A 12,420-nucleotide genomic window follows, 5' to 3' on the forward strand; every position below is an offset into this window, starting at 1 on the left:
TTTTTGTTGGATTTTTATTTAGCTTTCCTTCAGATGCACACCGAATTTTCCCAAATTTTAGTTCGAGTTTCCTTCCTAGGTAAGGATACCAGATGTGCTGAACACTAGATGTGCAGGTTAAATTATTCTTCCAATGGCGCTTATATGCAGCAATTATTAACACAAAACCAAATAAAAATGAATCGGGCACACTGGCCAGATTAATGGAGGAGCCACTTACATAAAGAATGCATTATTCGAAGGAGCCCAAAGTTAATAAGTGGTAGGTGAAATATAGTTTCCTAAACATATTTAAAAATGGTTGATGAAGTTTTAGTGTTTGCAATAAATCTCAGCTTACTACAATTTTCTGTACATCACAAGACGCAGACCCAAGAGCAGTGCATGATTTCTCATTCCACTGCCCCATGCTGGTCATCGATTGCCTCTGGAGGAGAGGCATAAAATTGAACGAGCTCAGTCCTCTTGCCCATTCATATGTTGAGAAGTGAACTAAGACCAATACTTTTTGCTCAGGCCAACAACATGCCACCAAGTATGTGATTGGAATTGAGTGAGTTTATAACCCAACAAACAAGATGCAAGCATTACACAAAAATACTCTCACAACCACTATTGCGACAGAACAGGGGAGAAAGAGGAGGAACCCCAAAACTATCTACCAGACTCCCTACCTTTCTGCCCAGGCCCTAAATACTGTGGGCAATATAGAAAATGTTGCCCAAAAAAATGAATGTAAAACAGCAAACAAAGTCCATATGTGCAGCTGGTTGGGGCGATTAAGACTGAAGGTTGTCATTGCTTTGTAGTTATTACAGCCTATGTAACATATTCTGGTTCTTGACACTGTTAGGCAGGTCATTGACACTATGTGTCCACTAGTCTGTGCTAATATCGTTCTCCTGCCTCTTGGGCACAGCCCTTTAAAGTCTATGCCCAATTCCATCAGCCATGTCTTTCTGCGTATATGGCAGTACTGGCCTGTCGACTCACGATAGGTGGTTTAGAATACTGTTCAGGTCCATGTCCACCATGGATGTAAGGTTGTCATCTCCGGGTATAGAGCTCATGATTCCATTAAGCAAGCTGCCAACACTATCTAGCTGTTGGCCGTTTTCCTCATCTGACCTTCCACCCATTAGACGGGTAATCGAATCGGGATAGGTCATGAGTGTGGACTGACTCCCTGAGCTTGCTGGATTGGAACCAGAAGCTTCTGCTGGCTGTACCTCGATGTGTTGTGCCTGAAGACTGGCCATGGATTCGCTCAGCATCTTGCAGAAGTCCGAGTTCTCAATAGAGTTCAGGCTGGCATACTGGTCACCATCACCTAAGATGTTACCCAGCTCCATCTGGGGTTCCTCCTGACAATTTAAATTTAGGAGGGTTGCCAGGTTAGTATCGTCTGCTGCTGTGGTGCCCACCCCAACCCCTGGGGATTGCTGGTGCTGAAAATTACTTCCAAATCCCAGGCTGCTGAAGTCCACAGTGGAGAACATATGATGGGGTGGTTGCTGGGTCCCCGAAGAAGATGCAGGAGGATGGCTTGATGCAACCTGACTACTGAAGATAAAGGGCACAGAGGATTGTGCTGGGTGAACCACAGACTTCATGGACACTTGAGGCATTAGGATTGGCACCATCTCTGGGACTTCTATGGATAAAAGAAAGGGGGGGAAATGTGCCTTAAAAGCATTGTACACAAACGTAATAAACCATTTATTTAATATTGCATGAAATCATCTGATGAAACTAAAGCATATTCAGAAGTAAAACAGAAAAGAAAAAATGGCAGAGCTAAATGTTTACCTCATTTGCAAAAGCTTTGTGACAGTGAGAAAATGTGTGCACCACTATTCAAACAACGTTCACTCTGCTTATGTCTCATCCGTGAAAATGTGATGTTAGGTTCCCACTTTCTGAGTTTTCTCGAAGACTGAAATACTAAATTCCTCCTTTGTAAGGCTAATACATAAACATGAGACAGTGAATTATTTTTATGTGACGAACACTCTAGGTGAATCCACTAAAATATAACACCCTTTTAACCACTGGTGGGACACTTTGGGGGTCATTCCGACCCTGGTGGTCATAGACCGCCAGGGCCGGGGACCGCGGATGCACTGCCAACAGGCTGGCGGTGCATCCAGGCCAATTCTGACCGCGGCGGTAAAGCCGCGGTCAGAAAAGGGAAACCGGCAGTTTCCCGCCGGTTTTCCCCTGGCCTGAGGAATCCTCCATGGCGGCGCTGCCATTCCGACCCCCTTCCCGCCAGCCTGGTTCTGGCGGTTTTGACCGCCAGAACCTTGCTGGCGGGAACGGGTGTCGTGGGGCCCCCTGCAGTGCCCATGCCAATAGCATGGGCACTGCAGGGGCCCCCTAACAGGGCCCCACAAAGATTTTCAGTGTCTGCATAGCAGACACTGAAAATCGCGACGGGTGCAACTGCACCCGTAGCACCCTTTCCACTCCGCCGGCTTCATTCGGAGCCGAAATCCTCGTGGAAGGGGGTTTCCCGCTGGGCGGGCGGGCGGCCTTCTGGCGGTCGCCTGCCAGCCCAGCGGGAAACTCAGAATGACCGCCGCGGTCATTTGACCGCGGTGCGGTCATTCGGCGGCTCCCGCCAGGTGTGCGGTTACCGCCGCCGGCGGGAGTCAGAATGACCCCCTTTGTGTCTGTGAGGCTACTATGTAAGTATGCAACAGACTTTTCCACATAGATCAAAAGCACAAAGATCCCTCTACATGAGGCTGATTTGTGGGAATGAGGACCTCAAGTTTCCTTTATGTGTGGTATGTCTGGGTAAATTTGATGATTAAATGAAGGCTAGAAATAAAATGGTTACTTACCAGTAGGAATAGTTGTGCAGCTTGAAGACTTTTCTGGATTCACATGCTGTGCATTATTCTGCCATTTAGTGGTTGGGTCCAGAAACATTATAGTCCTTAGTTTATTCTTTTGGGTGTAGTTGACCACGAGTTGGTGGTAAGCCCGTCCTCTGTGTGATGTCAGATGGCACCCCGGAAGTTCCTGTGCGTGGTTGCAATCTTCAGATTTTTTCATTCTTTCCTTCTTTTTTTCTCTTCCCACCTGGTTGTTTCCTGTCCATTTCTAGGGCGGTGGGTGGGTCCCATGTGAATCCAGTAAGCTCTTCAAGCTGCAAAACTACTCCTACTGGTAAGTAGCTATTTCGTTTTGCAGCATCAATCCTTATCTGGAATCACATGCTGTGCATTAGATTATATAGCAGTATCCCATTCCTTGGGTCAGTTGGGTTGAAATGAGGAAGAGTTAGCAAACAATAATGTTTTGCAAAGGTGTGTGGAGATGCCAAAGTTGGTGCTGTGCAGATTTCGTGAATAGGCAAGTTTGCTAGGAACTTTAGCAACACAAAAAAAAAGTAGGTTTGTAAAGTTTCCACTATCTATCTAGTGATTGTTTCTTTGGTGACTGGGAATCCCTAGCTTGATCTGGCAAAGGAAACAAATAACTGTTTCCCCTTACAAAACTCCTTTGTTTCCCGTAGATATTAAGACTCTTCGCACAGCCAGCGTATGGAGAGGTCTTTCGGCCTGTGTCTTTGACTCTTGGAAGAAAGCTGGTAGTAGCATACTTTGGTTGACATGGAATTGTGTTACTACCTTTGGTAGGAAGTGTGGGTTGGTTCGGAGGACTACCTTGCCTTTGTGGATTTGTAGATATAGTTCTTGTATTGTCGGTGCTTGTGGCCTGCTGACCCTGCTTAAGGGTGTGATCACTATTAGAAAGGCTATTAGAAAGGCTATTTTCAGGGTAAGTGACCTTATATCCGATTTGTGCATGGGTTCAAAAGGTTCAGTCATCATCTTTTTTTTTGTACACATTTTTATTGGCATTTAAGCAATAAACATATCCATGATAACATATTACAAGAAATATTTCACTATATCCATGTAAAAGTAGCCCCCCTCGTGGCTCGGTCTGTTTCCCTAATGCAGGATTAGATACAATCCAAGGAATTGGGTGCAGAGTAGGAGGCCTGTAGATGATACATGCCCCTCACTGTATTTAGTACTCCTAGTCTGTCGTCTGCTTCATTCGTGCCGGATATGATGTCACAGGTCCCATATAGGTGCCACACCAGCATGCTGACAGCGGTTCCTTTTAACAATTTTGCTATGCCAGAAGCGTGGAGCTATGAAGAAACTGACTACTGGTGCATCAAATCTAAGGCCCTGAAAGGGAAGTCCCTGCCCCTAGAAATGAGTCTGCAGAGCTGGGAGGATGGGTGGGTAGGTAAGGAGTCTGCAGTTAGATATAGCATTACCGAATGCAAATAATTTGTTCATCTGATAGAGACTTCTAGCTGCAGATTCCTTATCTTTGAATAGATACCCAAGCAATACCATCCCTGGAGGTGGTTCTGCAAACCAGGTTGATAGTATCAAGTCCTGCAGGTCTGAACTGACAAAGTGCACGCCCCGACAGACCTGACTATTCATGCAGTAGTGTCTGGTAAACTTTTGCAGAGATGCTGATGTTGCCACCTGACATATGTCAAGATCTGGAACTCCGAATGCTAACACAGTGGTTGCAGCTTTAGCTCGGTTTAGAAAGAGCATACAAATCCTCAGGGGGTTGCTTTTTGGTTAGTGTGTTTCAGATCTTAATGCAGAGTATGACCTACCTGGAATAGTCCGCTTCTGCACTGCCCAACCTTTCTTTGCAGTCACATACCCTACAAAGAGTTGGTCATCCATCAGGAACGCCAACCCTCTTTTTAAGGTCCATGCGGTAGTCTCTCCTCTTCCTCAGAAGGACATGGGGTGTGTAAAAAGTAGGCTAGGTGATGGATTGGCCTGCATTAAAGGGCATAACCACTTTTGGCAGAAAAGAGGCCCTAGTTCGAAGCACCACTTTATCAGGATAGCCAGAAAGGTAGGGTGGCTTAGATGACAATGCCTGCAGATCGCTCACTCTGTGGCAAGAAGTAATGGCCACAAGGAAGGCTGTTTTCAAAGGGAGAAGCCTGAGAGGAGCGCACATCACAAAGGTCAAAACCAAATTCAGATCCCATTGGGCAAAATGAATAGGGATGAAGGAAAAGTATGCATAAGGCCTTTAAGGAACCTATGTACAAAAGGAGACTTAAACAAAGAGTGTTGATCAGGCAACCGCCATAAAGCAGACATTGGGGGTCATTACAACCCTGGCGGTCAAAGACCGCCAGGGCTGTTTCGACAGAAGCACCGCCAACAGGCTGGCGGTGCTTCCCATGGTATTACGACCGCGGTGGAAGCGCCACGGTCGCACCGCCGGGACCGGCGGTTTACCGCCACTTCAGTCCCAGCGAGCGCTGCCCAGGGGATTATGAGTCCCCCTACCGCCAGCCTTTTCCTGACGGTTTGAACCTCCAGGAAAAGGCTGGCGGTACGGGGAGTCGCGGGGCCCCTGACACAGCCCCTATGCAGACAGTGAAAAGCGCGACGGGTGCAACTGCACCCGTCGCACAGCTGCAACACTGTCGGCTCCTGTGTTGCAGCCGTGATCCCCGCCGGCCGGCCCAGCGGGGATCTCAAAATGACTGTGGCGGGAGTGTGGCTGCATTGGCGGCCGCCCGGCGGTCCAACCTTGGCGGGTGGCTTCAGCTGCCCGCCAAGGTTGTAATGAGGGCCATTGTAGACAAATAACCTTTTTTAGATTTTTTGTTTTGCAATTCTTTATTTAGGAATCATGAAAACACACTACACAGCCTTACATTGGAATATGTGTTCCCAATAGCACGTGAGCAAGAAAGAGTATCCCCAAGAGCGAACACTCGTACAAAAACAAGAGCATAAGTGCTGAACAAGACCATAGTTACAATCTTGGTAGCATGTATAACGGCAATAACCCTTTGAATGCAGTTATTAGTAGACCCAACCACATCTCTAACGGATAATTGTAATGGGGGTCTAAAGGAGGAGGGAGCCTATTGGTGTGGAAGTATACGGACTACGTCCGCCGTGTTATACACAGTCTAGGACCTGCGGAAGTACAGCAGGAAAGATTGAGGAGAGGCTAGATATAGGGCCCCAGCAATGATGGGACTCGAGTCCTCGAGGTATGGAGTTGGAAGGGCCTTATGCAGGGTGCGGATATAGGTAGATGGTCATCGTAAGTATGGGAACAGGACAGGAGGTAAATAAGAATGGATGAGGCGCAATAGAGTAGGCTAAAAGGATTTGGAGACATTGACAGGAAGAGAGAGAAGGCAAAATGTGAGAGAAGAATAGGGGAAAGACAGAAGAAAAGAGTGAGGGGAGGGTAAAGAAAGAGGATAGAAAAAGAGTGGAAAGGGGGAGGGAATATACGGTCCGACGATGATTGAAGCAGACTGTGGTATTGAGGCTAAAAAAAGCACTGACAACTAGAAAAAGATCAAGAGATGGGTCCGTAAGAGTGGGAAAGAGGATGATGAGTATCCGAATATCCAGACCAATCATAACGATAAAACGAACATCACAACAAAAGAACGAACATCACAAATAACATCAACACCAGAACCGACCAAGGGTGGTGGGGGGAGGGAATGAGGAGGGGAGTGAACAGCATGATCCAGATGGAAGGACGTTGTGAAGGCAGGAGGGGGGGGTAGTGGAGAGTGTTTTCAGGGTTAGAGGAAAGGGAGGGAGGCGGGGGAAGGAAACAAACGTTTCCTAAGTTGTAGGTTGAGGCCATACCCCTAGGCGGGGCATCATGCGGGCAGCCTGTCGTCCGGGGCATTCAAAAAGGGGGCCCAGGTCTGGAGGAATACCTCTACCTTATCTTGTAGGTTGTAGATAAGTCGCTCGTGGGAGGCAGCTTGGTACATGGTTGACAGCCATTCCTCATGGGATGGGGAGTTGTAGCACGCCAGTGTCTAGGGAGGCAGAGTTTGGCTGTTGCCATTGCAGTGTGCAGAAGTCACGATTGCTGGCGGGAAATACCTTGGAGCTCACCCATGTCATGTAAAAGGAGGAGAGGGTGGCAATTGCAGAACTTCCCTTAATGTGATCCCCACTGCCTTCATGTAAGGTTGGATAGTTGGGCAGTTAGTGAGTATATGTATCAGGTCGCATCTGGGGTGGGGACAACGCCAGCAGGTCGCTTGAGGTAGGAGCCCGCGTTTCTGAGTTTCTGGGGCGTTAAGTACTAGTCATGCAATGTTTGAAGAGACAAAACTTCAGGCGAGCCTCGCAGGCACCTTTCTCTCTTGCCTCCAGTAGGCCAGCCCATTCCTCTAGCTCATAATCCTGTTGTGAATATGTCTGCCACTTGCTTTTGAGCGTTTCTAGTAGAGGCAAGGAGAATAGATGATGGTTTATCATGTTATGTATGCCCAATGCTACTCCCCGAAAGGAGCCCCAGGTTTCAAGGTAGTGAAGTACTGGAGAGCGGTGAAGCACCCAAGGGCAGGCTCCCATGCGGCAGCGGAGACAGTGTTGGAGCTGAAGGAATCGCCACACGTGATGGTCGGGTAGTGTAGATTCTTCCCGGAAGGTTGTAAATTGCTTCAGATTCCCATTGGCCATAAGTAGATTAATAAGTAAGAGTTCTTTGCTCCGCCAAGCCTCCCAGTTGATGGTTTTCCCCCCTTTTAGCAGGCCTGCATTATCCCATATGGGGGCCTGATCATGGATCCTCGGATCCACTCCTAACAAGCGATGTGCTCTCCTTCAGGAATCTAGCATGGCTTGGGGCATGGGGATAGTGGATCTGGGTAGGGTAGCACCCGCGCTGTAGAGCAGATGGAGGCCAGATAGGGAGTGTGAAATCGTATGTTGTGCTGTGACCCACAAGGGTGGGTTGGGAACCTCCAGGAGCAGGAAGACAAGCTGTGATAACTGTAACGCTAGGGTGTAATGTTCTATTGAGGGTAAGCCCATTCCTCCGCACTCACGATGCGCTAATAGTGTAGCCTTGGATAACCTGGGGTGCATTGACCCCCACACAAAGGCACGTATTCGCCTATCCACATCTCAAAAGTAGAGGCTCAGGAATGTGTAAGGGTAGCATTCCAAGAGTATACAGAAACCGTGGTAGGGTTACCATGCAGGCTCCCTGCACTCTCCCCCATAGAGAGACGCCTAAGTGGGACAATTAGTCAAAATCCCTCTTCATGTTCATAAGTAGTGGGTCTAGGTTGTCTGCCACCATGTGTTCCAGGCCCTTATTGATGAATATACCGAGGTTCTTAAGACAGGACTGTTTCCTATGAACTGGGAAGTCCTGTACTGCCGAGCAGAATGTCACGTGAGACATAGTGAGTGCTTCACTTTTGTCCCAATATATTTTGTATCCTCACAGCGCTGCAAATTTGGCTACCGCCAGGGAGGGGTACGCCAGAGATGAGGTTGGATCTACAGATGAGAGCGGCTAGGAGTTCCACAGCTAGTAGAAAAATCAATGGAGACAGTGGACAACCCTGTCGAGTTCCTCTTCTAACCGGGAAAGCGTCAGAAAGCAATCCCCCACAATTCACATGTGTCATCGGTGTTTCATATAACAAGCAGACCTTGTTGATGAATCCAGTCCCTAACCCCAACGGCTTCAAGGTTTCAAAAAGATACCACCATTCTATCCTATGGAATGCTTTTTTGGTGTCAAAGGATAGGGCGAGGGCCTCCTTCCGGGAATCACGGGCGGCCCATAGAGCATGCGAAAGAGTGCGAAGGTGGTTCCTGGAGGAGCGGCCGGGTACAAAATCCACTTGTGTATAGTGAATAAGGGACAATAGCACTTTCTTCAGGTGGGTCGCCAGGACACCTGCCATTATCTTTATATCACCATTAAGGAGGGAGATGGGGCTGTAGCTGCTACATAAAAGAGGGTCTTTCCAAGGTTTGGGTAAGACTGCTATAGGTGCCCTATTAGAAATAGGGTTCAGCGAACCCGTGCGGTCCATGCAGCGAAAGGCATCGTAAAGGGAGTCCACTGTCTCTGCTCCGGTCCATTTGTAGAATTCTGCAGGGAACCCGTCATCGCCTGGGGCCTTATGATAGGGGAGTTTAGCTATAGCCTGCTCAATCTCAGTCTTGCTTATTTCTTCCTCTAGGAGTGTCCTGCCGTCCTCTGTAAGGCTGGGAACCTTTGCCTTATCGAAGAATGAAGACAATTTCTCGTGATCCTTTACCGCTTCTGGAGAATATAAGGTCCCTAACCCCAACCGCTTCAAGGTTTCAAAAAGATACCACCATTCTATCCTATTGAATGCTTTTTTGGTGTCAAGGGATAGGGCGAGGGCCTCCTTCGAGGAATCATGGGCGGCCCATAGAGCATGCGAAAGAGTGCGAAGGTGGTTCCCGGAGGAGCGGTCGGGTACAAAACCCACTTGTGTATAGTGAATAAGGGACGGTAGCACTTTCTTCAGGCGGGTCGCAGGACACCTGCCAGTATCTTTCTATATCCATTAAGGAGGGAGATGGGGCGGTAGCTGCTACATAAAGAAGGGTCTTTCCAATATTTGGGTAATCTTGCTATAGGTGCCCTATTGGAAATAGGGTTCAGCGAACCCGTGCGGTCCGCGCCGCGAAAGGCATCGTAAAGGGAGTCCACTGTCTCTGCTCCGGTCCATTTGTAAAATTCTGCAGGGAACCCGTCATCGCCTGGGGCCTTATGATAGGGGAGTTTAGCTATAGCCTGCTCAATCTCAGTCTTGCTTATTTCTTCCTCTAGGAGTGCCCTGCCGTCCTCGTGGAAATTGTGCCTTATCGAAGAAGGCAGACTATTCCTTGCGATCCTTTACCGCTTCTGGAGTATTTAAGGTCTGATAAAATCTACTGAACGCACTAGCGATGTCCTGTGGATGAGCAAGGATCGTATCTTCAAGAACCCAGATAGCTGGTATAGCCAACGCTGTGTCCTATTGACGAAGTTGGGCAGCTAGTAACCGTCCTGCCTTCTCCATGTGTTCACAGTGGCGCTGTTTCATCCGCTGCAATGCGTATTCCGCCAGGGAGGTATATAGCGCATTCAATTCCATATTGGCCTGTTCCAGACTACGGCGGGTGGAGGAGGAGGGGGTCATGGTGTATTATCGGGTACACAACGGGAGCCTCTCTGAGCACTGGCAATGGCACCCAGCCCCTGCTGAGTTTCTCTGATTCCTGTGGGGAAAGATGTGTTTCTTGAAATGGGGCAATGTCTGCATGTTTGGATTGCAGATATGACAGAACCATCTGTCTCTTGATGAAGTGTGTGAGACCATGAATGTTCCAGGAGAGAACTGTTCGTGGAAGGGGAGAACCCATGCTAGCGTCAGGCGAGGTATATCGCTGTGCGCAGTGGTCCCTTGCTATGGCGATGCGGCCTGGGGCGACATGTGTCTTAGGTAAGGCAGGGTGTTGCTCAAAATATAGGGGAGCGCTGTTGGGGGGTGCAGGAACCCCTGGTCGGTGCAAGGTAGAGAGCGGACTCAATCAAGGGTGGAAAGAGAGGGAGAAAGGCAGGAAGAGTGAGATGTGAAAGAAATGAGAAGAATAAAAGTGAATAGGGTAGAGAAGGAAAGCCGATGGAGATAGAGAGAAGAAGAATAAAGAAGTAGAGAAGGAATACAACTATTGTACAAGGGAGTGGACCTGGGATATTTTGGAAACCAAGGTGTACATTTTGCAGAATATAAGTGCTGTAGAACTGCGGGTCAAAACCTGCATGGTCCGCAAGCCGGGCTCGCGCCTAGAGGGGAAGCGGGAGGGGCGCGAATGTAGAAAGGGTGGAGCAGTGCAGGCCTCCACAGCTGGGGTGGGCCAGAGGGAGGGGGGGGGAGTGTGCACAGATGTAGGGAAAGGGGAGGTGGTGGGGAGAGGGGGCCAAACGCCTTGGAGAACAAAAAGAAGAAGAAATCGGGAGTGTGTCCTCGAGGAGCTCCTCGCCTCTGGCCTAACATGGGAATACAGGTGTCCTCCTGGGAGATAGCTCTGGGGACAATGGCATATTTAGAATGGAAGGATGCTCCTGACGTCAGTGTCCCCCTGTCGAGGACTGTGAGCGCCAGTATTGTCAGACATGCCCATAGCATTGACATGGAGCGCAATCTCTCAACATCATCGTCAGCTATAGCATTGGGCACTCCCTCTACACGCCTGCCCCGGTCCTCGTTGAAGTAGGGTATGTGCCACCAGGAGCAACACTCAAAAGATTTATAGTAGTACTAACCGAGGAGAGGGCCGCGAGAGGCCATAGCGCGTGGGAACAGCCATGTTTACCCGAAGCGGTAGAACGACTTAGGGACCTGGAAGAGTTGGGGGGGAGGGGAGCTGTAGTCGTCCGAGAGTGCGTATCCATATAGGAAAGTTACCCTCTGTGCCCTCAGGCCATGCTGAACCCAAGGAAGGCGAGGCAGCATAGCCACGAGTTGAGAGCCCCTAATCAGCTGTAGTGGTGGAACCTTAAGAGTCCCACCCCCCACCAACAATGCAGGATCTCCACGAGCATTATATATCTTATGAAAAACATGAGCTACGTACACATCATAACCATGAGAACAGGTTAAAACATTAATACTGTAATGCAATACAAACAGATCAGCAGCCGAATAGGCTGCGAGAGTCTCACTTTGTGTCTACCATAGAAACAAGAATAAGAACAAGAACAGCAACAACATCTATGTCATTAGCAAAAGTGACAGTGGCCGATAAAGAGGTGTAGGGTACTTAGCCGTCCGCCGAGTGCACATTCTCAGCGTCCGTACAGGGAAACCTCTGCTGTTACGATTATCTACCGGCGTATGTGTCAGTCAAATAGTAGGAGGTGGCAGTTTCAAGGGAGATCAGAATTTGTCTCTCTTTAAGGTCTTGAGTAATAGCGATCACGGCCTGAAGGGCATGTTCTCAGCCTTCCTGGGATCTTTGTGGTCAATCATAAGTCCTACCCCTTTTCTGCTTCGCTGAATTGGCATCATGCCTGTCGTGGTCGAAGTGTGTGGGAGGTCCGGAGAGGGAGAGTTTGACTGCATACATGTGGAGGTATGGTCCATGGGTTATGTGGTAAGGGTAGCCAAAAAGGAAATGAGGGCTGCCGGTTAGAAGAAGTCTCTAGATCTGCCATCCTTCGTGATCCACATGCGAGCCGGTTCGAAAAGGCCAAATTTGATATTTGTGTCTCTTAGCTGCGGGCAATGGGCCAGGAACGCTCTCCTCTTCTCATTGGTTTAGCGGGAAAAGTCTGCGGCCATTCGGATATCAGACCCCTCCTTCCTATCAGGGCCATGTGCCCTCGCCGCCATGATAACCTGACGTGCCTGCTCACGGCGGAGGAAACAAGCTTTCCTGAGTCTGCTTTATGGATGGGGCCAATTCTGTGGGCCCGTTGGGCCTCCAGCGCTGGGAAGAAGCTAAGGCCTGTGAGCCCTGGTAGGAGTTCCTTGAAATATGCTATTACGTGGGTGCCCACCCGGTGTTCCTGTTTACCGAAAAAGATTAA

The 12,420-nt window shown here is 48.9% G+C and overlaps 1 protein-coding gene across 2 annotated transcripts in view; it reads right to left on the reverse strand.

Moving 5' to 3' along the window:
- Positions 1-540: 540 nt before the first annotated feature.
- The window catches only part of RELA (RELA proto-oncogene, NF-kB subunit), a 405,457-nt gene continuing 393,577 nt past the window's right edge, over positions 541-12,420 (reverse strand). For both annotated transcript variants that reach the window (XM_069207856.1, XM_069207855.1), the window contains exon 12: positions 541-1,654. In XM_069207856.1, coding sequence (XP_069063957.1) covers positions 990-1,654 — 665 coding nt within the window. In that variant the 3' untranslated portion in view covers positions 541-989. The remainder of the gene's footprint in view (positions 1,655-12,420) is intronic.

The sequence above is a fragment of the Pleurodeles waltl genome, chromosome 9 (assembly GCF_031143425.1).
Source record: "Pleurodeles waltl isolate 20211129_DDA chromosome 9, aPleWal1.hap1.20221129, whole genome shotgun sequence".
NCBI classification, from domain to species: domain Eukaryota; kingdom Metazoa; phylum Chordata; class Amphibia; order Caudata; family Salamandridae; genus Pleurodeles; species Pleurodeles waltl.